Source organism: Pogona vitticeps, chromosome 1 (genome assembly GCF_051106095.1).
Source record: "Pogona vitticeps strain Pit_001003342236 chromosome 1, PviZW2.1, whole genome shotgun sequence".
NCBI classification, from domain to species: domain Eukaryota; kingdom Metazoa; phylum Chordata; class Lepidosauria; order Squamata; family Agamidae; genus Pogona; species Pogona vitticeps.
This window is the reverse complement of record NC_135783.1, coordinates 317,428,665-317,451,781: the sequence shown is the minus strand read 5'-3', so window position 1 is coordinate 317,451,781 and position 23,117 is coordinate 317,428,665. Positions and strand designations below refer to the sequence as shown.

Below are 23,117 nucleotides of genomic sequence, written 5' to 3'. Positions count from 1 at the left end.
GCAGAAACAAAGCAAATGTCCCAAGGAACTTCAAGGAATAGTTTGCACCAGGCCTCCTTTCAACCTGCTTTCCTCCAGGTTAGGGAATAAGGAGTAAGGATGATGGGAGGTGTAGTCTGGCACACCTAGGGAACACACAATGGGGGAAGGCGAGATTGCAGTAGTGGTTCTGTAATACACTTTTCCAAAGGATGCCATGCCATAAACTACTGTACTCTGGGAGTTGGTTCCCAGTTTGTTTGTTTATAATCTCTATATCCCCCTCATTCCTCCAAAGCGCTTAAAAAGCTGTACCTAGTTTTCATCTCCATTTATAGTCATACAACAAGCCTGTGAAGTAGGCTGGGCTGAGACTGTGACTAGCCAAGTCCTGTGAACGTCCCTTCTGAGAGACGAAGCAGCTCATGACTGGAAAAGGAGCAGTCTACCACCTGAAATCTTAAGGTGAAGCATACCTCTCCCCGCTAATCCAACACTGCAGGCCAACACGATAAATGAGGTTTGCACCAACACAGGAATAGCTAGATATATAGAGGTGCAATCTTTTGTTTACATAACACTGTGTCTGTATTGCAAAAAAATAAAATAAAATAAAATATGCCCCATCATGAAAGGTAAGCCTGATTACAGGAGACAACACTAAATCTATCTTTGTATCTTCCAAAGGTACACAGAACTTTGTATACCGTTTAGTTGGATGTGGGATACGTACAGCATGTTATGGAGATGAGTCTCTTCGTCACTGGCACTTTGATGCTCCTATCAAAGGTCTGCAGGGCAGCAAGGGGAAGGGGAAAAAACTGGACAATTTTGTTAATACTGTAGGCTGTGAGAGAGAACAGAAAGATGAAGATAAGATTTGAGGGCTGCAGGGCTAAAACACGAAACATGGGAGTAAGCCTTTATTTTTCAGAATAGCAGCACCTTCAAATATCAGGACATTTTCCCCAGTAAACATATATAGGATTGCAGTGTTATACAACTCCAAAAATAGGGTGAGGATTTTCTCTTTTTAGTAGACACTTGCTGTTGCCTTTTTAAAATTGGAGCAAAGGCATTAAGCTCCAAGTTGGGTGGTACCAAGTCAAGCACAATCCTGCTTCTTCACTTTCCAAAGCACACATGGATTCAGTCCTTTCATGCCCTCAGCATGTACACTTTTATTATTTTCAACCTGACAGCAAAGAGCAAGCCATTGCCATGCTTTGGGGCAGGGAGCCTTTAGCTTTTCAGTTATTGAGGAACAACTGTTCCCACGATGCCTTACCACAGGCCAGACTGGCTGGGCCTGATGGGAACTGAGATTGAGCAACATCTGGAGGTCCACAAGCTCTCTAGCTTGGGTGTCAATTGTGCCTGAGCATGAATGCCAGGAATATTTACCAATGTGGATGCTGGGCATGTGCAGAGTGTGTTTGCCACCCTCATCAACAAACAGAGAAGGGAAATTTCTCTATTTTGAATTAAAATTCCCAGAATTTCACAGGTGCAGGAGGGATAGAGCACTCTGAGGACTGTCATGGGTGGGGTGCGGAAGGAATTTTTTTTTTATCCTTTGTCAATAGCGACAGAGTCCACCCCCCACCTCCAATCTCCCCATGTGTGGCAGAATTATGGAGCAGGTTTTCTCAAGTCAAAATGTATGAGTGGAGATTCGGTGCCTTTTAATTTCAGAAGTGAAGCGAGGCAGGTAACCAGTCTTGGCCTGCTATTGCATCTGGCATGCATTGAGCTGCCCTGCTCCTCTGATGAACATATCGTAAGACAGAGCTTTCTCTGGATCCCTGCCACAATCCCTTCCCAGGGTCTGACAATGAGAAATGTTGTTGCGTTCCTGGAAATGAGACGACTGGGGGCTCAGCCAAGGTGCTAAAAGTCTTCCAGTGGTTGAGTTCTTTTTCTGCTCCCCACTGGGCTTTATCTGGCTCAAAATGCACTGAATGCAAAGGGAATTAAGATGTTCAGCAAGCTGCAAGATTGGAAGCTAACTAGAAGGGAACTAGAGAAAAGGATATTGGGCCTCCTAAACCTTCAGGGATTACCTTTTGGAGGGGGGAGAGGCTTAGAGTGTCTCCATGTTAGGCACCCAGTATCTTAAAGGTTAATTCTTTTCCTAATGCTGTTACCAGCATAGACTCCTCTCGAGAGTTAAAGATTAGACGAAACCTCTGGGAAGGGAGCTGAGAGGAGGAAAAAACCTAACAAATACCCTCAGAAGGTCAGATGACAAGGACTACTTTGTTGAGCTCATTGTGGCTTTGGATGCATGTTCGACATGACTGGCAATATTTTAATTTCTATTCCAGGGTGCAAAGCTGGAAGAGTTAGCCTGTTATATTTAAAATCTTTCAGCATACATAAATACTTATATCAAATAACATTTGGAGTATCCTAAAATCCACAGCATGTTTATGTGCTGCCACGTAGAATGCAACCTATGGTAACCATAATAGAATTTCCAAGGTATACTTTAAAAGTGGTTTTCCACTGCAGACTTCTTCCCCCTTGCACCACAAGTTTCCACAGCTAAGCAGGGATTTGAACTCAGGTCTCCTGCATCTTAATCTGTCACTCTAACTACTATACCACAATGGCTCTTTTTTAGGAGCACATGAAATATCACCACAGAAATGAGCAAGCAAATAAGAAATTAAACAAAATGAAGATGGAAGAAAACTCAAAATGTTGCAATTGCCTTCCAGGGCTGTTGTGTTTAACCCCAGATGAAATACAAAAGACATTTTGCAGGCAGCACCTTTAGATTAACCTCTAAGATGCATATGCAGGGCTACTGGAAAATACAGTAAATGCAAAAATAATACAAAATCCAACAACGAATTGAAATGAGACATACAAGTCATTTGGGAAACATAGAATAATTTTAAAAAAGCAATGGGGTACTCTTTATACAAGCAAAGCCAGAGATTAGTTTTTAGGTTGTACACATGGTAGGAAATCAATATGTTAAATAGTGACTTGTTGGAGGGTATGTTCCACTGGCCCCATCCTGCAAAAAGTTCTGTATTATGTTGATAGAAAAATGGTCTTCCTGCAGTTTCAGGAGCCTGTACTCCCCATTGTCTAACACACATAAAAGAGTTGATCTGTTAAACAATTAACTTGGAGGAGAGAGAGGAGACAAAAATTCAGCTGATAGCAATGCACTTCTTATTAGGACTGCAGAAAATGTTACCAACTCATAAGCAAATTCTTGAGATCCTCAAAATTCTTCACCAGACGAGAAGATATCAAAGAAAATGAGGAGGGGCAGGGAAGGGGAGATTGTCTCTCTTCAGGATAAAACGTCCTTCAGATAAAACCTAAAACCAAGGTCCAGAGCCTCTTGCTGTCATCTCAACCACCTGACTGTGTTTCACAAGAAACTCTTTGGCCAAACTCCATACAGTATTGGGCAACCAATCCAGGAGCCTGCCCACAATCCTTTGCAGAACAAGGCAGGACTTCTCTTCCACTACTATTAGGAGGGAAGCCTGAATTCTGTTTGCTTGCCATCCCTTTAAATGGAAATTTGATTTTAGCAATGATTTGTATCACTGAATAAAGGACACAGAGATTATGACAAGCTGTATGTTGGCACAGCCGCTATTATTCCCCATCCAAAAGATCTGTTTGCCAAGGCAAAGACAAATCCTTGAATCTGACATTCAGCAATTAAGCAACAACAGTTGTTGCTGAGTGGCCCCGATTCTTGAAAGGAAATGATTGCTGCTGTATGCATCCCTTGCAATTCCAATCAGAAGTGACCAACATTAAATGTGAATTCTAGGTTGGCCAGTCACTGCTGATCATGGGCTGTGTGAATGCAGCAGACTCTTGTTTACTGCAAAACTGTAGTACTGTAGTACTGTAATGCGCTCTACGTGGGGCTACCTTTGAGGCTGCTGCGGAAACTTCAGGTGGTGCAGAACGCGGCGGCCAGACTCCTTAGTGGGGTGAAAAAATTCCAACATATCTCACCCACTCTGGCCGCATTGCACTGGCTGCCCATCCGATTCCGCATCGACTTCAAGGTGTTGATGCTCACGTACAAAGCCCTAAACGGTTTAGGGCCTCGATATTTGGCGGAACGCCTTCTACCACCAAGTTCTACCCGTGTCACTCGCGCGAGCCAGGAGGTGAAGTTGAGGAGCCTAATGCCGAGGGAGGCCCGGAAGGAGAAGACAAGAAATCGGGCCTTCTCGGCGGTGGCTCCTCGCCTCTGGAACAACCTTCCCCCGGACATTCGCGCGGCCCCCTCGCTGGGTATTTTTAAAAAGCAATTAAAGACAATGATGTTTCGGCAGGCCTTCCCCCCCACCCCCCCTTAGCTAATCCTGATTTTCCTTTTTTCTTTTTCTTAGTTTATAATTTTATGGTTGAAAGTTTTCTTCTTTGTAAATTCATTTTTAGTCATTGTTGTACCCCTGTTGTGAGCCGCCTAGAGTGGTCTATTGACTAGATAGGCAGGATATAAAATAAAATAAATAAATAAATAAATAAAATAAAACAATCAGTGAATTAAACAAGGTTGAGAGTGGGATTGTAGATAATAACATTAGAGAGAAATGAAGTGTAATAATATTAATAATAATATGGGCATTCACAAAATTGTTGTAGGCAATTAACATATACATTAGGTGACAGAGTAGTGTGGTAAGAAAATTTTACCCTGGAACTTGGAAAAGTTACTCTTTTTGGGGGGAACTGCTGCACCCAGAAACTCACACCCTCACAGAGAACTGTAGCCCACAAAGACGGAAGGTCATTTTCTTGTAATGCAAAGAGTGAGGGACAAAGGTGTCATAAGGGATCATGGACAAAGATTGCGGCCACTGATGAAGGCAGTTAGCAATTCTCCAGATGATGTCTTGTGGAAAAGACCATCAAAGGATAGTCTAAAGAGCAGAAAAAGCTTGATTCAAGTGGGAACAACTGGATGGACTGATTGAAGTTTGACAGATGGATATATTTGTAAATTAATGGCTGGAGTGGGTTGGCTGGAGTGAGTTGAAAGAAAAGTAAGGCCTGAAAAGATTTAGGGGTCGTTATAGCAACCAGATCAGTCCCTATCTCCTTTCTGCCCTCTAAAGCCTTTTCAACTCAGGCTGCCAGAACACGTTTTTAATTAAAGCGTATAAAAAGTTGTTTTGTATAGGCTCTCCACATCCGATCAGTTTCAAAATGGTTAATCAGGCATCATCTCCTTTTGATGTTTGTGGAAGCATGTGGAGTACCCAAAGGATCTCTCAATCAGTATCCTCAGACAAGAGAGAGAAAAATCATCATCATACCATTTGCTAGACAGTCTATAGTTAGTCACTCACAGAACTCACAAGCTCCAAACTGTTACATTTGAGAGATCAGGAAGAGCATCCTTAGCGTGTGATTTTTCTTTCCCTCATATTCCCTGTCCTGGGATTTCCCCACATCCTTCTCATGCAGAGGTGGGCAACTTTGGTGGGTCCTGAGACTGCGCTCTCCCACCTACTGCTGGCTTGGGGCTCCTTTGGCTGTTGAGGCGCTGACTCTTACTGGGCCTTACCCTGCTCTCTTCTGCCTCTTTACTTTTAAAGCCGACTTGGATTGAATAGCTGAGCCCTTAAGATAAGACATGCCTCTGTCCTCTGTGAAGCAGGGTGCATGCCCAACCTCTGTGGTGATGCTTTGAATGGTCCGAAATTGTCCAGACCATGGGCAACAGGTGGCTACAAGCCCCTTATTCTGGCCCCTTGACCCTTGTCCCCAGCTTCTTTTCCATTAAAAAGATCAAGAATTTTATATCTGGAAGCCTCCAAGAGACACAGTTCTTATCTAACACATAGAAATCTAAAACTAGAAATTGATTTCCAATCATTTCTGGTTTTGTCAGAGATTGAGAATGAGGTAATTAAGGGAATTTCTGGGATATGGGGCAGGTGAAACTCTCCTGATGTTTTGTTTCTGTACACCCCTGGTATACAATGCCATAAGACTATACCTATTCAAAGTGGCTAGTTTGGTGGTATAAATTGGTTGGTTGTCATACTTATATACTTGTCAAAATTGCTGTTTCTGCATGTTTTAAAATAGCACCAGCAGCTATTTTTCTGGAGTGGATGAGTGAATTTGCACATTGATATGTTCTCCTTGTAACACTGATTCTAAAGTTATGATATTTTAAAATTAACAATGGACACCTGAAATGCCTTAAGAGTAGGAATGTTCCTTGAAATATTTGAGATTTCTTCCTTGAGTAGAGATGACACAGAAATTACTCATTCTAGGACTCACCATCAGCTTCAGTGGTCCTTGTATTTTCGTCGTCTTCATCTAGTCGTTTAGTCATGTCTGACTCTTCGTGACCCCATGGACCAGAGCACGCCAGGCCCTCCTATCTTCCACTGCTTCCCGTAGTTGTGTCAAATTCATCTTGGTTGCTTCGATGACACTGTCCAACCATCTCATCCTCTGTTGTCCCCTTCTCCTCTTGCCTTCACACCTTCCCAACATCAAGGTCTTTTGGAAGGAGTCTTCTCTTCTCATGAGATGGCCAAAGTACTGGAGCCTCAGCTTCAGGATCTGTCCTTCCAGTGAGCACTCAGGGTTGATTTCCTTTAGAATTGGTAGGTTTGTTCTCCTTGCAGTCCAGGGGACTCTCAAGAGCCTCCTCCAGCACCACAATTCAAAGGTATCAATTTTTCAGCGGTCAGCTTTCTTTATGGTCCAGCTCTCACTTCCATACATCACGACAGGAAAAACCATAGCGTTGACTATGCAGACCTTTGTCGGCAAGGTGATGTCTCTGCTTTTTAAGATGCTGTCAAGGTTTGTCATCGCTTTCCTCCCAAGAAGCAGGCATCTTTTAATTTTGGGGCTGCTGTCTCCATCTGCAGTGATCATAGAGCCCAAGAAAGTAAAATCTGTCACTGCCTCCGTATCTTCCCCTTCTATTTGCCAGAAGGTGATGGGACCAGTGGCCATGATCTTAGTTTTTTTGATGTTGAGTTTCAGACCGTTTTTTGCGCTCTCCTCTTTCACACTCATTACAAGGTTCTTTAATTCCTCCTCACTTTCTGCCATCAGAGTGGTGTCATCTGCATATCGGAGGTTGTTGATATTTCTTCCGGCAATCTTAATTCCAGCTTGGGATTCCTCCAGTCCAGCCTTCCGCATGATGTATTCTGCATATAATTTAAATAAGCAGGGAGACAATATACAGCCTTGTCGTACTCCTTTTCCAATTTTGAACCAATGAGTTGTTCCATATCCAATTCTAACTGTTGCTTCCTCTCCCACATATAGGTTTCTCAATAGATAGATAAGGTGGTCAGGCACTCCCATTTCTTTAAGGACTTGCCATAGTTTGCTGTGGTCCACACAGTCAAAGGCTTTTGCATAGTCAATAAAGCAGAAGTAGATTTTTTTTTCTGGAACTCTCTGGCTTTCTCCATAATCCAGCGCACGTTAGCAATTTGATGTCTAGTTCCTCTGCCCCTTCGGAATCCAGCTTGTACTTCTGGGAGTTCTCAGTCCACATACTGCTGAAGCCTACCTTGGAGGATTTTGAGCATGACCTTGTATTTTAAAGATAGTCAATTACAAATCTGCCATATAAACCTTAAACTGCCATAGGAAGGGGCACAACGGACCATCTGGACTCCATATTATCTAGAAATGAATGTGGACCACAGAAGCTCTTTGTTGAGAAAGCTTTATTAAAGATCACATGAACAGAACAATTGGGCAACAAAGCCTGTAGAGTCTCTGGCCTTCTGGACAGATAGGTCTGTGCAGGATCAGATTAACAGGGCAGGCAGGTGTATGTAGGAACATTTCAGCTGGGTAGTACAGTGGAAACAATCAGATATTATGGATACTTGTAAAGGCAGCAAAGAGAGCGAGGATCAGCACCCAAAGGTCCTTTGGTAATAATCTCTATTCCCTTGTTCCTTGGGGTTGGTTCCTTCTCCAGGTTTATCCCTCGAATAAAAGGGACTATTTCCCTTTCCCGAACAAGATACACCTTTAATCTGAAGGAAAAAACCTACAGGTTATCCTTCATTGTGCAGGCGTGTCAGGCATATGTCGTTCTCCTCTCTCGGGCTGGTTGCTCTTCTTGTACAAGTGGACCCTTGACTTACAGACGGTTTGACTTACAGACTTTTTGAGTTTCAGACTTCTCTGGCCGCAAAATTTAGGTTTGACTTGCAGACTGAGATTTGACTTACAGACCAGAAAAAAAACAAAATGGAACAAAAACGGGATTAATTGGTTTTCAATGCACTGTAGCTCAATGGAGACTTGACCTACAGACTTTTTGACCTGCAGCCACCGTTCCAATATGGATTAATTCTGTAAGTCAAGGGTCCACTGTCCTGCCTGGACTGTATTTTCCCTGCCTTCCCTGAACTTTTCTTGACCTAAGAAAAAAAGAAACAAAATATCCCCCTCTAGTGGTCGAAGGCGGAATAGCAGCTTCCCATTAATTTCTATGGACGGAAAAGAGCAGATACGGATCAAATGGTTTTCAATGCATTCCTATGGGAAATGCAGATTTGACCTGAGAACTTTTTGACTTGAGAACTGCCTTCCAATACGGATTAAGTTCTCAAGACCCCACTGTATCTGCTTGCTGTGGTTGGTTTTTGTTCTCTAGTAGTATAGGCACCATTCCACTCCCCATTTTCTGCTGACATTCTCTTTCTCCACTGCCTAGTTAGTAGCTTTTATCCATTTCCTCCCTTGCCTGACCCCAGCTGTCTGCTCCTGTAGGATCTGAGCACTATGGAGTAACCAGTCTCAATTGCAGCACTCCGTAAGGGCAGGCACTTCAGTGGCCAGAAACCTTGATAGGAATCCCCCAGTGGCTGTTGGGAGAGGCAGCAGTCCTTGCCACCCTCTGACAGGGTCTTCTACAGGTAATTGCTAAGTGACTGCTATCCATGGACCTTGGTATGTCGCATTCTTCCACCTAGGGTGGAAACAAACACAGAACACATACAACTCTTTTCCTGTAGCACAGTGAATTGGGTATCTGATTACAGGGCCAGAAGTTGGGATTTCAACTGCCCACTGTGCCTCCCCAGAAAAGAGGAGCCTGTGTACCCTTGGGAAAGCAGCACAATCCCAGGATGCTCCTAGGAGGAGGGAATAGTAAACCACTTCTGAGTACCCACTATCTAGAAAACCCTGGAAAAGGTCACTATGAGTCCAAATTGCCTTCACCTGATTCCTGGGTAACCTCGCCTGCCTGTAAGATACAAATTTCCCTTTAATCTCTCCGCAGGCCATCAGGTCTTGTACTCATGAATGCACTGGACCAATAAGACCTTTCCCAAGGACTCCGCCAGCAATAGGAGCCAAGTGCAAAACAAGAAGTTGGGGAGAGAGTGATGGGTTCATATTTAGAATTAAGGAAGAAGGGTGTTTCTGTTCAGCCCATTAAGGAACCAGGGCATCTCTGAGCACATGCTCCTGGATGTTTCTCCACATACCTCGCCAGCATCAGAACTGAACTCCTGTTGCACAAAAATCCACTCCTGGATGCCCACATACTTTCTACTCAACCTGGAGTAAGAGAATGAAATTTAATGCTAACCCTGAGGGTGATTAGTGGCACTAATGTGATATGTAATTGTATTTTTTTTTTTGATGGTAGTAGGTTTATGTTGTAATTTAATAAAAATAATACTTTTTTGAAAATAGAGTGTCTTGATGGATTGTGACCCCCTGGAGTTCATTTGGGTTTTACCAGGAGCAGGAAAGTTATCTCTTTTCTTTTCTTTTTTTTAACTACAACTCTCAGAAGACCCCAGACAGCATGGTTCCTGGATGTTGGCACTCATGTGTTGCCCTGAACATCTACAGTTTCGCCCTTACACAGCTCTTGAACTCTTCAACTGGAAAGTTTTTGATTCTTTCTGGACTGGGCACAGATTCAAGCATGTTATCAGGTGGCTAGTTCAGTAGAGGTTGATCGAGATCATGAAAACTAGAATTCACAGCATGTTTAAGCATTCGAGAGAAGTATTCCCAAGGGTGTAGCAGTTGCAGTTCAATCCAATGATACTTATCAGTACAACAAGCTATGCTAGTGTTGCTAAAGACTAGAAAAGGCCTGACCTCTCTCTCCCATAGCTAAGGGGGTGGGTATATGCCCACAGAGGGTGGGTCACACAGGTAAGGCTTTTAACTGGTAAAAGCTAAAGTTTACTGCTGCCAGAGTTACAAAGCTACAGGCTGTAATGAGTCAGGTTAGATAAGGGATTGGATGGGTGGGGCAAAGGAACAATACGTTGAAGTGCTTGTCTTTCAACAAGCCTGGTTCAAATGAAGGTTAAATTCCAAGGGGAGTGAACACTTTTTTTCTCCCAAAGAAAAGATTTTGAGATTCTTATTTCTTTTCAGTTTCAGAATGGCTCAGGAAGGCACGCGTCCCTCTGACTGTTTTGGTAGGTCTCTGAACTGGAAGTTTTGTAAAGCAGCTAATTTGGCACTGAGCGCTCACCACTTCTACACTATGAGAATGAACAGGGTAGATAGTCCGTTTGTATTTTGCCTCTTACAGAGGCCAGCGATATGACTTTAAGGAGTAATACAGTGGTGCCTCGCTTAACGATGTTAATTCGTTCTGAAAAAATAGCTGCTAAGCGATTTCATCTTTAAGCAAAACGCGGTTTCCCATTGAAATGCATTGAAAACCGGATAATCCATTCCAATAGGAACAAATTGCTATCCTTAAGCGAAAATTGCCATAGGAAACGCGGTTCCCCAATTGAAATGCATTGAAACCTATTGAAACCTATTCAATGCATCTCAATGGGGGGGGGGGAAATACAACAATAAATTAAAAAAGAGTCAGAACAAAGTCAAATCTGGTTAACATAGGGTTTATTAAGTGCACTTTATGATTTCAAACATTTTAAACAGTAAACTTTAACTTTATAAATAACCTAAAAACATTTAAAAAACGGCAAACATGGGGCTGTTTAAACCATCATTAAGCGAAACAGGGGACCCCAAATTTAATCGTTATGTGAAGCATGGTCCCAACCATCGCTAAGCGAAAATCGCCCATAGGGACCATCGTTAAACGAAATGCAAAAATGCTCCGAAAAAGTCATTGTTAAGCGATTTCATCGCTAAATGGAGTGCCCATTAAGCGAGGCACCTATTGAATGGCAATAGGTCAGATCTGTAATTTGTTAAATAGAAAATGTCTTGGAATCTCTTGCTGAGAATCCAAACGCAAGAGTAGGTATCACTGAAAAATATATATACACAGACAAAGATGCTAGCTTTCGAGCCATACAAGTCTTCATCAGGCTGGACAGCTCTGCTTTGTGGAATGTGTAGAAAAACATGTTCAAGTTCCAAAAGTTATAGCAGATGAATATCTGACAGCATCAGCAACCTTAGTTGTGTGTTGTTAGGTTCGTTCTGACTTATGGCCACTCTTCCCAAGGTAAAATGTTCAGGAAGTGGACTTCCCTTCTTCTGCGGAAGTTCTAGGACTCTGCAGTTTGCTCAAGGCCACATAGGCCAGCTCTTCTCCTAGAAGACACAGTAGGGAATTGTAACTCCTGACCGAAGTGCTCCAGCTCACTGAGCTAACCAACCACAAATCCCTAATATGTTGTCCCGGTGGATAAAATGTTGTCTCAGACACCAGCAGACACCAGGCACCCTTCACTTTAGCAATTTGTATAACTTGGATGGAATCTAAAGTCCTTTGTATAGATGTGGTAGACTACACAGCCTTGTGCAGTTTCAACATGTACTGATAATTATAGCTATTATTCCAAACCCCGTCCTTATAGTTATCAATACAGTGGCTTTTTTAAATAAAGTAATTCTTTACCATCCTGTTTCTCAAAAGTAAATAGTTATCTTCAGTTACTTTTTTAAAAGCAGCCGAATTCAACAGTTTGGCCGGGTACAGCATGAACCAGCGTGTGGACCATTACAGTTATACTACCACAGGGAAAAATGATAATAATGTTACGTAGTAATATTCTGTCACTGATGAAGGAAATTAGTAACAAAGAATACCTTTGGGAATAACAACGAATACCTTTAAGTCCTATATTTATTTGAACGTGAGCTTCATGGATTATAGTCCACTTCTTCAAGCACAAGGATGAAAGTTAACTTCAAAATGATTTTTTTTTTAATTTTAAAGGTGCTACAATATGTTGTGTTCTGTTTGTTCCAGCTGTTGCTGAAACAGGCTATCAAGGGCACCTCTCTGAAAACCACCCTGTGGAAGGCCTTCACGTTCTTTAAAAACGTATGTGCGGGATGCCTTGAATCCTTTCTTAACACTCCCTGGGTGACTTCAGTGCAAGGTCAGAGGGAAATGAATCAACTCTCACGGAGATGTTGGGTCTCAGACAGTGAAGAAACCTGTGATGTATGTTTATAGTACTGCTGGACCAAAATAGCTTCAAAAGTACTACAAATTTTTTGGGAGAGCGTTCGTTTGGCTTTTTTAAAAAAAAAAATCATGCATAATGAAACGGACCAACATAGCTACATGTTTGGAAATGGCTTAGCATGAAAGGGGACCCTGCCGAGGTTCAGTTTAAATACAGAGAATCCTAAGCAGACAGGGCAAAGGGGAGGGGTCTCAAAAATGCTCTTGAACAGTCAGCAACTGGACACTGGACTGAAGAGGTATGCAGATAATCTGCTCACTGTCTTCTCCTACAGGCACATGTACTGTATTCTGTTTGAATTGATGTCAATGGCCAAACTCCTGTTGTTTAGTGTAGTAAATTACTGAGTCTTTGGGTACAGTGATTAAACTTCAGTATTGCAGCCAAGACTCTCCTCACAACATGACTTTGATCTGACAGGCTAGGTAGCTGGCTCAAGGTTGACTCAGGCCTTCCATCCTTCTGAGGTTGGTAAATGGAGTATCCGGCTCATGGGGAGAGGGGGCAATGTGTAGCCTGCATCATTGAACTACCCAGGGAGTGCTTTAAGCAGTACATGGGGAAGTATATAAACAGCACACTTTGCTTTGTGTTACATGCACTCAAGTAGGCCCATTTTGTTGCTCAAGATGTTACAACAAAGCTTTTACCTTATATGGAGCAACAAATGCCTGATGTTCAAGCTGAATTCCAAAAAGAAAGAAGCACTTGAGATCATATTGCAAATATCTGCTAGCTACCGGAAAGCACCAAAGAATTTCAGAAGAAGATAAATCTGTGCTTTATAGACTACAGCAAAGCCTTGATTATTTATATCATGAGAAACTAAGGGTTCTCCTGAAAGAAATGGGTGTGCTTCAACACTTCATTGTCCTGATGCATAACTTGTATTGTGGACAAGGGGCTACCATTAGGACAGAATATGGAGAGACAGAATGGCTTCCTATAGACAGCAGTGTCAGAAAAGGGTGCATTTTATCCCCTTATCTGTTCAATCTGTACAAAGAACATATCGAACAGAAAGCTGGACTAGATTCAGATGGAGGAATGAAAATTGCTCATTCATCAATAATTTAAGAGCTCACTGGCAGAAAACAGTAATGACTTGAAATGACATTTAGAGAAAGTCAAAGAAGAAAGTGCTATAAAGTAGGACTGCAGTTGAACATTAAGACAAAAATCATGACTATAGAAGAACTACACAACATTAATGTCAACAATAAAAAAGTTGGAGTGGTTACAGATCAAACATCAACCCAGATGGTGACTGCAGCCAAGAAATCAGAAGAAGGCCAACTCTCGGAAGCAATGAAGGAATTAGAAAAGATCACCAAGTGTAAGGATTTGGCACTGAAGGTGAATTCCAAGATCATTCATTTATTTTATTTTGTTTATTTCAAATAGTTCTATACCACCTTTCTCTTTAAAAAAGGATCCAAGGTGGCTTACATCATTAAAATAAACTATTTAAAACTAAAAACAATAAGTATACACATATTAAAACAAATACCACTTGGAAAAGTGGTAAACAAAAGCAATACTAAATAAAGTACTCTTGTATTTCTGATATGCTTTATGGGTATGAAAGCTAGACAGTAAAGAAAGCTGACAGGGAATAAATGATTTGTTGGATATATGATGCTGGATTCCCTGGACTGCCAGAAAGATGAACAAGTGGGTCCTAGATCGAATCAAGCCTGAATTATCTCTGGAGGCAAAAATGATGAAAGAGACTGAAATTTTGGGCATATCATGAGATGGCAAGATTCTTTGGAAAAAAACCCAGTAATGCTGGGAAAAGCTGAAAGCAGTAGGAAAAAGAAAGACTGAATACGAGATGGATTGACTCTCTCTCAATCCACAGGATTGAGTTTACAAAAACTGAGCAGGGATAACGAGGACAGGGCATTCTGGAGATCTCTCATTCATAGAGTGTCCATAGGTTGGAGGTGACTTGACAGCACGTAACAACTTTATTTGTGACTTTAGTATAGTAAGTTGCAACTAGAGTAGGCCCATTTGAATCAACAGAACCTATGGAGAAATTGACTCACTAAATTCTCATTGATTCAAGCGGGCCTACTCTAGTGCAATTTACTGTGTTGAGCAACATGATTTTGGCCATTCTTTCTAAATTTGCTTTTACATTTAAATATTAGCACATGCAGGTTGTTCTCAAATCTGCCCTTTTCTTTTGTCTTCATTTTGGTGATGCATTTTTTTTCAGGGAGGAATAAATAGCCCTCATGTATGTCTTTGGTGCTCCTTTCCCTCCAAGCCAAAGTGCTGTGCGGGAGTAGCTTTGTAGTCTCTGTAGATACCTCTGCATTTCACAAAGTCTCCTTTTCTCTTTCGTCTGTCCTCTTCCATCTCTCCCCTGCTGTCATTAACACCTACCCTCTCACTTTTTCCATAGAATTGTGCATCATTACTCCCCCTGTGCTCAAAAACTCTGCTTGCAGCTGACATTTCACCATGAACCACCCACCCACTGCTCTTATAGTACTTGGTAATCCTTTGCTTTAGCTCCTGTTACAGTATAATTAAAACAGTCAGAATACAAAACTCAGCTAACAAGATTAACTACTTTGCTTTTATGTGGAAGCCTTTCAGCTTCACTCTAGTAGATGCTCTTGCTGTTTCAGACTGCAGTGTCTTTGGGGCAGAGAGCTAGGGAACTGCCTCTTTTATATGCTTTTAAAGCCTTGTGGCATACTTACAATAACCCAATTTTTTGAAAAGGGATATAGAATACTAATAAATAAGACAGCAGCTGAAATCCTGTTGCTTAATCACAATTAGAGTATGCCCATCTGAATCAATGGAATTTACAGAGGAATTAACTCACCAAATACCCAGTCAATGACCCTACTTTAGTGCAACTTACTAAACGAAGCAACAAGATTTCAGCCAATGAACTACTTTAATACATATGATTTAGAGCATACAAATCTGGCGCTTTGTATGCTCAAAGCGCCAGAAACTGTGGGGCAGTGTCCAAAGCAGCCTCCCCCTCCAGATATACGAAACCACATAGCCTATAATCCCCAGTCACTGTAACCATTGTCCATACTGGTGGAGGTAGATGGGGAATGCTCTAATTTCATACAAGTGGATGGCACTCACCTGGAGGAATCTTGTCCAACATTGTTCTAATGTGAAGGCCCCAGATTTCTAGGGTCCACGAACAAAGCTCATTGGCCTTCTGGTTGATACACTCACATATAAAAAGAATGTGGTCAAATTAGCCTGGGGTATATTTCAGGAAGAACAAGTCCTGGGGAAATTTCACCTTACCAATTCTGTGCAGGTGTCGCTTCCCCCCCCCCCCATCTCCAACAAATATCAATGTGATCTGTTATTACTGACTTTGTACTCAGTAGTGCAGGATATTACACTGGTAAACCTGTTGGGAAAGGGGAGAATTGTGCTATGAATTGTATTATGTCTAAATTCAAACTCATTATTATGATTCATTTAAAATATGAATGCACTTTAAAATTCCATGACTGGGATCAAAGCAGGATAAGTACCCATAGAATACCCATATTTAGATTCAAAATAAGGTTGGCCCCACATCACTGTTGATCACTGTCATATACATTAAACTGGCTTTATAACAAGAGAAGTGCTTCATATAAGGAATAGCCTCCAAGAAACTACCTCCGAAAATAGAACTTGGAAAAAGTTTTGGAAAGGGAGACCACAGGTCCCAGAAATACTTAGCCAGTTTGTTCATTGGCACACTAGTTGACACCACTTCCATGTTCTGAGAATCCTTGAAGCTGCTGTTCTTACATGGTGGCACCATTTGTTTGACCTGGTATCTCCATGTGGCGACTCCAGTTCCAGGGGCTGTTTCAATCTGAGTGGTGCAAAAATGTGGATGTGCTCCTTAACCAGTGACACACTTCAGCAAAAGTTAAGCAAAAGTTTTCAGGGTCAGATGATGAGAGGTCTTTCAAAATGAAAAACAATACTAACTTCTAAACTTTGCACTTGATCATACTGTGGGGCTTTTCAAGCTGGAATGAGGGGTGACTTCTTAGAATGAGGAAGGAACAACACAGAGGTTATTAACTTAGACAATAATTCAGAAATAACAGTTGGTGTAATCCGTTTCTCTCAGATCCATACAACTTTAAGTCCGTATGTGTATGTCTATTGGTATGATTTGTAGACTGGTTTTATTTTATTTAAAATATTTTTATGTCATATTTAAGAGAAATTGTTTTCCTAAGAGAACTTCCAGAACTTAATACAAACACAGTAAATATAAATATCAACTAAAAGCCAGAGAGCTAAAATACAAAAATTGTGTAAGCATTCAGATGCCCCCTGTTCACATTATCTAATTCCAATGCCACATTAAACAACCACCACCACCACCACAACAACTGGAGAAAAGGCCAAAATAAACAAATATACCTTTAAAGCTCTTCTGGAGGTCCATACTGGCTTCCTCTAGGCCTCAGGGCCTGCGATATTCAAATATTCTTTCTCTGCAACATTCCTGCAATTAGAAAATAAGCACATCAGGGAGCAAGATTTGAAGCCTTTTCACTGGCATGCTAGATTTCTATAATCAAGGTGTTTTGATGTGTTGGGAAAGCACATACACCTAGTTGCTACATTTGCATTCTGAGGTGGTACAGTTTTGGGTGAGATATTTTTAAAGGTGTGGTTTGGCTCTAGAACTGTTAAAATAGATAGACCTTTCCTGATTTAGAAACAAAAATTTATTTAAGGAAGTAACAGCTAAGTAACAAGAGCACCCAGAGAAAGCTACACAGGCAGCTCCTTGCCAGTAATGTTATGCGGCTAAGGGAGGATTTAGATAATATCTGTACAGAAACTGAAATGGCTGAGAAGGGATCTGACACTCATAAAGAGGGTGGGGAAGGAACCACATTGGGAGGCTCACTTGATAACATACCTTATGACATTTAGAAGGAAATGAGGCTTCTCCGCGTTAAGTTTTAAATGAGAAATAGTCTGTCTGATGAGAGCTGTTCTTTTGACAGGCAGTTAATGACTGGAACACTGCAGGCATAACATGATTATTGAGAACAATGGCACGGCATTACAATTGCTTGCCACCGACTGAGAGGAACAATCAAGAAGCTAGCCTGTGTCAGTTCATGGAAATGGACCTGTAAATGGAATAGTGCAATTAGATGGAGGCTAAATTAGGCTTATGATGGAGAGGTTTTGCTATTCTCTTCCCCTCCCCTTGCCCTGGATTACTTGGAAATGGCTGATGGTTCTTGGCAGAGCACTTACAGTGGGGTCTTGACTTACGAACGGCCCGAGTTACGAACATTTTGACTTATGAACCGCTCTCATAGGAAAATATTGATTTGACTTACGTACTTAGATTTGAGTTACGAACTGAAAAAAACTGAAAAAAACGACATGGGAGGCAGGGAAAGTGCAAAATTTGAACTTTCAGTTAACTGTTGCCCAGTGAAAAGGGTGCCTGTCTGCTTCCTGACTCCTCCCAGCATTTAGAGAGTGGATTGGGAGACAGTCTTCAGACTGCCTGGTACTGTACTGCCTGGACTGTATTTTCCCTGCCTTCCCTGAACCTTTCTTGACTTAAGAAAAAAAAAGAAACAAAATATCCCCATCTAGTGGTCGAAGGCGGAATAGCAGCTTCCCATTAGTTTCTATAGATGGAAAAGAGCAGATACGGATCAAATGGTTTTCAATGCATTCCTATGGGAAATGCAGATTTGACCTGCAAACTTTTTGACTTGAGAACCACCTTCCAATACGGATTAAGTTCTCAAATCAAGACCCCACTGTAATACACTTTTTAAAAGAGACACAGATACATACATAATAGCTTTTAAAAAAAGAAACCAAATGTGCTTTCTAGTTTGATAGCTGTGCCTAGTTTTGTTGCAAAGTTCTGTGAACAGGTCTCAAAGTTGTCACCTTTAGCTGCAAGTCAGTGTCCACATTCGTTCATTCCACTGTATTTGAGAAGGGCACAAGGGAAGCTTTGGGGATCACATCAAGCACTGATCGGTATCAGTTCTCACAACTCATATCGTGTTATCACAAACAGGATACAAGCACAATAGGAGCCTTCAAGTGGCAACCAGAGACAGCACGGCGTAGTTGTGGTATAGGGTTCGACTCAAAACTTGCAAGGTCCAGAGTAAAGTCTCCATTGAACCCTGAAACTCACAGAGTAACTTTGGATCAATTGCTGTTTCTCAGCCTGTTCTACCTCAGGGTTGTTCTGAAGACAAAGTGGTGAGGAAGCAAGCCATGTAAGCGGTATTGAACTTATTGGAGAAAATGAGGTATGTAAATCATATCTGCCAACAACAATCTAAAGTAACTAATACTATAGAGTCATCACGACATAGCTGTAGATAGCTTTGGAGAAGCAAGCGATAGAATTCTCAGCTTGTAGTGAATTCATGCCCTGATCAAAATGACTTGCATCACCAGCAAAAAATATACCCAGTGAAGTGCCATGTGCAGATATTCTTGACTGCTGCACACTGTTTTGACAGAGAATGACCACCAAAATGGATCACCACTGGTTAAAGATCAGAGTTTGAGTTCCTCTGCTCTGGACACTTTGAGAAGAAGGGTCGATTGGGTAGAATATGTGCCGATGTTATTGGGCTCTTTGTCAGTTAAACCTGTAAGAAAACCATCTGCTTTCTTACAGCCTCCGGAAGTAGAATCTACTCAATTTATTCTAACTGGGCTGTCTGAAAGTCATTACTGTGACTGCCCTAGATGTATGTAGCACATTGTATCAAACAAATACAATTCCTTTTCTTTCACAATGGCTGGTGCCTGTGGTTAGAGGTTAGAGAACATCCTTGTTAGTTCCAGAGAACAGTCCTTGATCGTATCACAAGATCTCTGAACTGTTTTTAAGTCAGAAATCGGAAGGGCTCCAGTCCCAGTACCTTGAGGGTTCCAGAGATGAGCATAAAACTACCAAGGTTTATAGTCAACATGGAGTGCTGCTGAATATTTATAGGTGACTAACACGGCTAGCCCTTCTGCAAGTACAATGCTCAATAATTGGAGCACTGGAGAATGACAATTAAGGGTAGGTAGAGCCATTAGTCAGGATTGCAATTCTACTGAGGTCATGGCTATACTGGAGCCTTCTGACACACTAGTTCAGTGCTTCAGCCTACAGTTTGGGCTATGGAAGCAAGAGCTGTGTCAGTGGTGGGATGTGACATACGAATGTGGGATTTGCATGTCCATATACCTCCTTCTTTATGGTGGCCACACACAGCATGGCTCTTTGCCTTTATTTTGCATGGTTGGCTGACTGTTGGCAGAAAAGGAATGCTGCGATTGTATGGACTGGAGAGACCTCAGCTCCAACTCACTACAGACATGGGCCAATGAAAAAACTTTTGGCATTTCAATCTTTGGCAAGGAAGCCATTCATGATAACCACGTCAGCCTGGCACTTTGTGTGGCAGGTGTGAGTTCAACATGGGGTGGCGTCTCATGGTTGTTTGTTGCCAGAGAAAAATCATTTCTCTTCACAAGTATGAGCGATATCAACTGAAACAAATGCGTTTAAACAAGACACAGCTGAATCTCCTGTACTGCTCAGTCTGATTTTCAAAACTAATAGTTTAAGTCTGTAGCGTATCTGCTGCCACAATCATAGTCCAGTGCATACAAACATGTTTATATTGACTTTCAAAATTGTTGTTTTTATTTTATTTTATAACTTTGGGATCATGCCATAAAAAACACCCAGTCAATGTATTTGTATTTCATAATGATCTGTCACTGCGACAACATGGTCAATTCTCTTCTCCAACTTTTGTTTGACTTTCAGGACTCTTCCATTGAATAGAACCAGCTAACATTTCAGCCCTGAGGATCAGGAATGAGCTTCTACGAGCTAGCAGCTGAGAACCAAAAACTAGCAGTCATAGCAGAGAGCAAGAGCTGAGAGGTCAATGGAATCAAAAACAAGGAAAGTGGATAAGAAAAGTAAAGACTGGTGTTGCCCCAGCCAAGCCCAAGCCTAAACAGGAAGTTCAAGAGTCTTTCCTGTTGAAGACAGCCAATCGTGTGTTTGCCTGAATGGGTCCACTCTGGTTGCTGAAGATTTTTTTCTGTCAAAGAGATGCTCATCATTGTGGACAGTTGCACATGACCCTCTTACTTTCTGTCTTGAACTCTTAAAGCAGCTGACACATTATTTATTTGTTTGTTTATGTGTTTGATTTATATACCGCCCATGTGGCAGTCAAGGCCACATTATCAGCAGTATGTCTGGTTCCAAAGGTTGTAAGGATATTAAAGAATAATTTCAAAAATGAAATCTTAGGACTATCATAGGATTATCGTTATCATAGAAGAAGATACTGTTATGTGGTGTCAAACTGCTTCTGAGTTAAGGGGACCCTATGGATTAGTGAGCTTGTGAAATTCTTGTTCTCAACAGTCCTACTCGACTCTCGCAAAATCAAGCCCGGGGCCTCCTTTATTGAGTATTCAAATGTCCCAATGACAGCAAGCTTTCAAATGACCCATGACACAATGGACATGATGGTGGCATCTCTTGCTTGTTGTGAGTCACAAGCATGAAGATTACAGTCTTTAGGCATGGAGGCTGCTTATGCAGTAACCATAAGCAGATCTATTATTCTCCTTTTTTTAAAAAAGTGCTCGCAAGTATTAATTTCTCTAGGAAAGTTCCACAATCTAATTAGACATTTTTTGAAGCTGTTTCTTTTGTCTTGCATTTTGATCCTATCAACATTTTCCTGGAACAAAGACACATGGGTACCCAGTGCAGTGCCTTGTATGTCCATGAAGAAGAAATTCCCACTTCTCATGCATGGATTTATCTCTCTGGGATTCACGCTCTGACATGCAGAGAGTTGCAGCCTTAAGCAAGTGTCTGCCACTTCCACTGAATAACTTCCACTTCTTGGATTCAGTCACAACTTTTTTGTACTATCTTTCTGGGCATAAATCTATATTAAGTAGTACCCCGACCAACCATTTTTAAAAGTGAAAGTGCAGTCACGACAATTGACTAGCAAACTTCCACACCACTAGAAGCATACTAAAAATAGTCTGACAGCAATACAGTGGTGTGTGCCCAGCACTCTTGCTGCTTGATGAGAAGAAGCAGTGCTGCTGCGCCTACATCCAATCCTCCTTGCTGACACTGTGTGGAAACATTTACAAAGAGAGGAAGAAGAGATGGAAGAAGGTGGCAGCAGTGGCATCAGCAGCCGTGGGCTGCTGTGAATCAGCGCGGGCACACTAGCTGTCTTCAGGCTGGGGTTGCTCCAAAGGGCCTCTCAGAATGCCTTGGACCCAGTCACCCCTAGTGGACACTCTGTGAAGGTGGTCAAGCAGGTTGCAGCGCTTCAAAACACCCACTGTCCCCATTGCTCCTGCTAACATTGTCCTCTTCTTCCTCCCCTTCTTTTCCCCATTGGTGTTCTTGCACAGTAGCAGCAGGGAGCATAGCACTTGGGGGGGGGCAGGTAACTGCGAATCAGTGCCCTAAGCACTCTTGCCACGTGGGGTGACCATCTCGCTCCAGCCAACGGGCAAGCCAGCCCTGGCACCAGAGTTAGAAGGTCAAAACACCAAGACATTTAGAGGAACAGGAACACCAACATCATCTGCCATCCCTTTTGAGCTTCGCTTTCCCCATGGAGCTTAGTTGTCATCATCACAGCAGTTCTAGCGTGGGCAGGGAATGGCTTTTCCCATCAAAAATATATCACTGTGAGTGAACCTTGTTGTAATGCCAAACATTTCGGGATGATTTAGTTTTAAGTTAAGACCTCTCTGGTTTACAGACGATCTGTACCTACTGGATACGAAAATTTCTAGAATAGTGTTGTTATGGATCAGCAAAGTTCCCTGCATTAAAAAAATAGATAAATAAAAAAAAAGACTTTCCTGGGAACTATGGGGACTGTCATTATGACTGCCTGAGCTTCAGAATTAATTTCTGCACAACCACCAGTGGCAGAGCACAACTTAAAATGTTCCTGTTTATTTTATTTTATTGTTTTACTAGTTACCATTGTAGATTGGACCCTGGAAAGCAACTAAATAGTTAATGTTTATTTTTCTTAAAAACATCTGAATGCTAGTCCAAAACTTGAAAAAGTTACTATCAGATGGGCGGTATAAAAATGAAACAGATACTTTTTTTTATTACAATGCCCAAAATCCCAAGATAGCACAGCACAAAAAATGAGGCAGCAGTGTGAAGAATAGCACTTGGAACATGTGAGTTCTTTCCACCACTACTAGATGAGGCCACACCACTGTAACAATGGAAATAGCTTTTGAAAAATGTTTGTGTGTTCTGTGCTGTCAAGTCGGAAACAACCTATAGTGATCCTCAATTGGGCTTTCAAGGTAAGTGAGATATTTAAGGAGTAGTTCCACCAGTTCCACACCCCTGTGAATTTCCAAGGCCAAAGGGGGATTCAAACCCGGTTCTCCAGAGTCCTAGTCCATCACTCTGTCCATTACACCGCACCGGGGATCCGTTCAAAAAGCAGAGTTTTGCAAAAAGAATGGTTTTACAAAAGTCTGCGTCTGGTTTAGAGTCATTATGTAATATAATGTAGTTATATCTTTGTTGGTTTAGAACTTACTAATTTAGAACCATAATGTAATGCAACATAGCTAGATCTTTGTTACTGCAGAAAG

General features: G+C 41.7%; 1 protein-coding gene and 1 long non-coding RNA gene across 3 annotated transcripts in view; one reads left to right on the top strand and one right to left on the bottom strand.

Moving 5' to 3' along the window:
* FOXA1 (forkhead box A1) overlaps positions 1–20,748 on the top strand; it is a 52,571-nt gene extending 31,823 nt beyond the window's left edge. The window contains exon 3 of the mRNA XM_072986385.2: positions 20,257–20,748. Coding sequence (XP_072842486.2) covers positions 20,257–20,270 — 14 coding nt within the window. The 3' untranslated portion in view covers positions 20,271–20,748. The remainder of the gene's footprint in view (positions 1–20,256) is intronic.
* On the bottom strand, positions 10,853–18,727 carry LOC144588933 (uncharacterized). 2 transcript variants are annotated; one of them, XR_013544703.1, is made up of 3 exons: positions 17,353–18,727; positions 16,845–16,929; positions 10,853–16,460 (listed from the first exon to the last, which is right to left on the bottom strand). It is a non-coding gene; the product is annotated as an uncharacterized LOC144588933 (long non-coding RNA). The 2 variants fall into 2 exon arrangements; XR_013544701.1 differs by having other exon boundaries at positions 10,853–16,929.
* Positions 20,749–23,117: the final 2,369 nt, after the last annotated feature.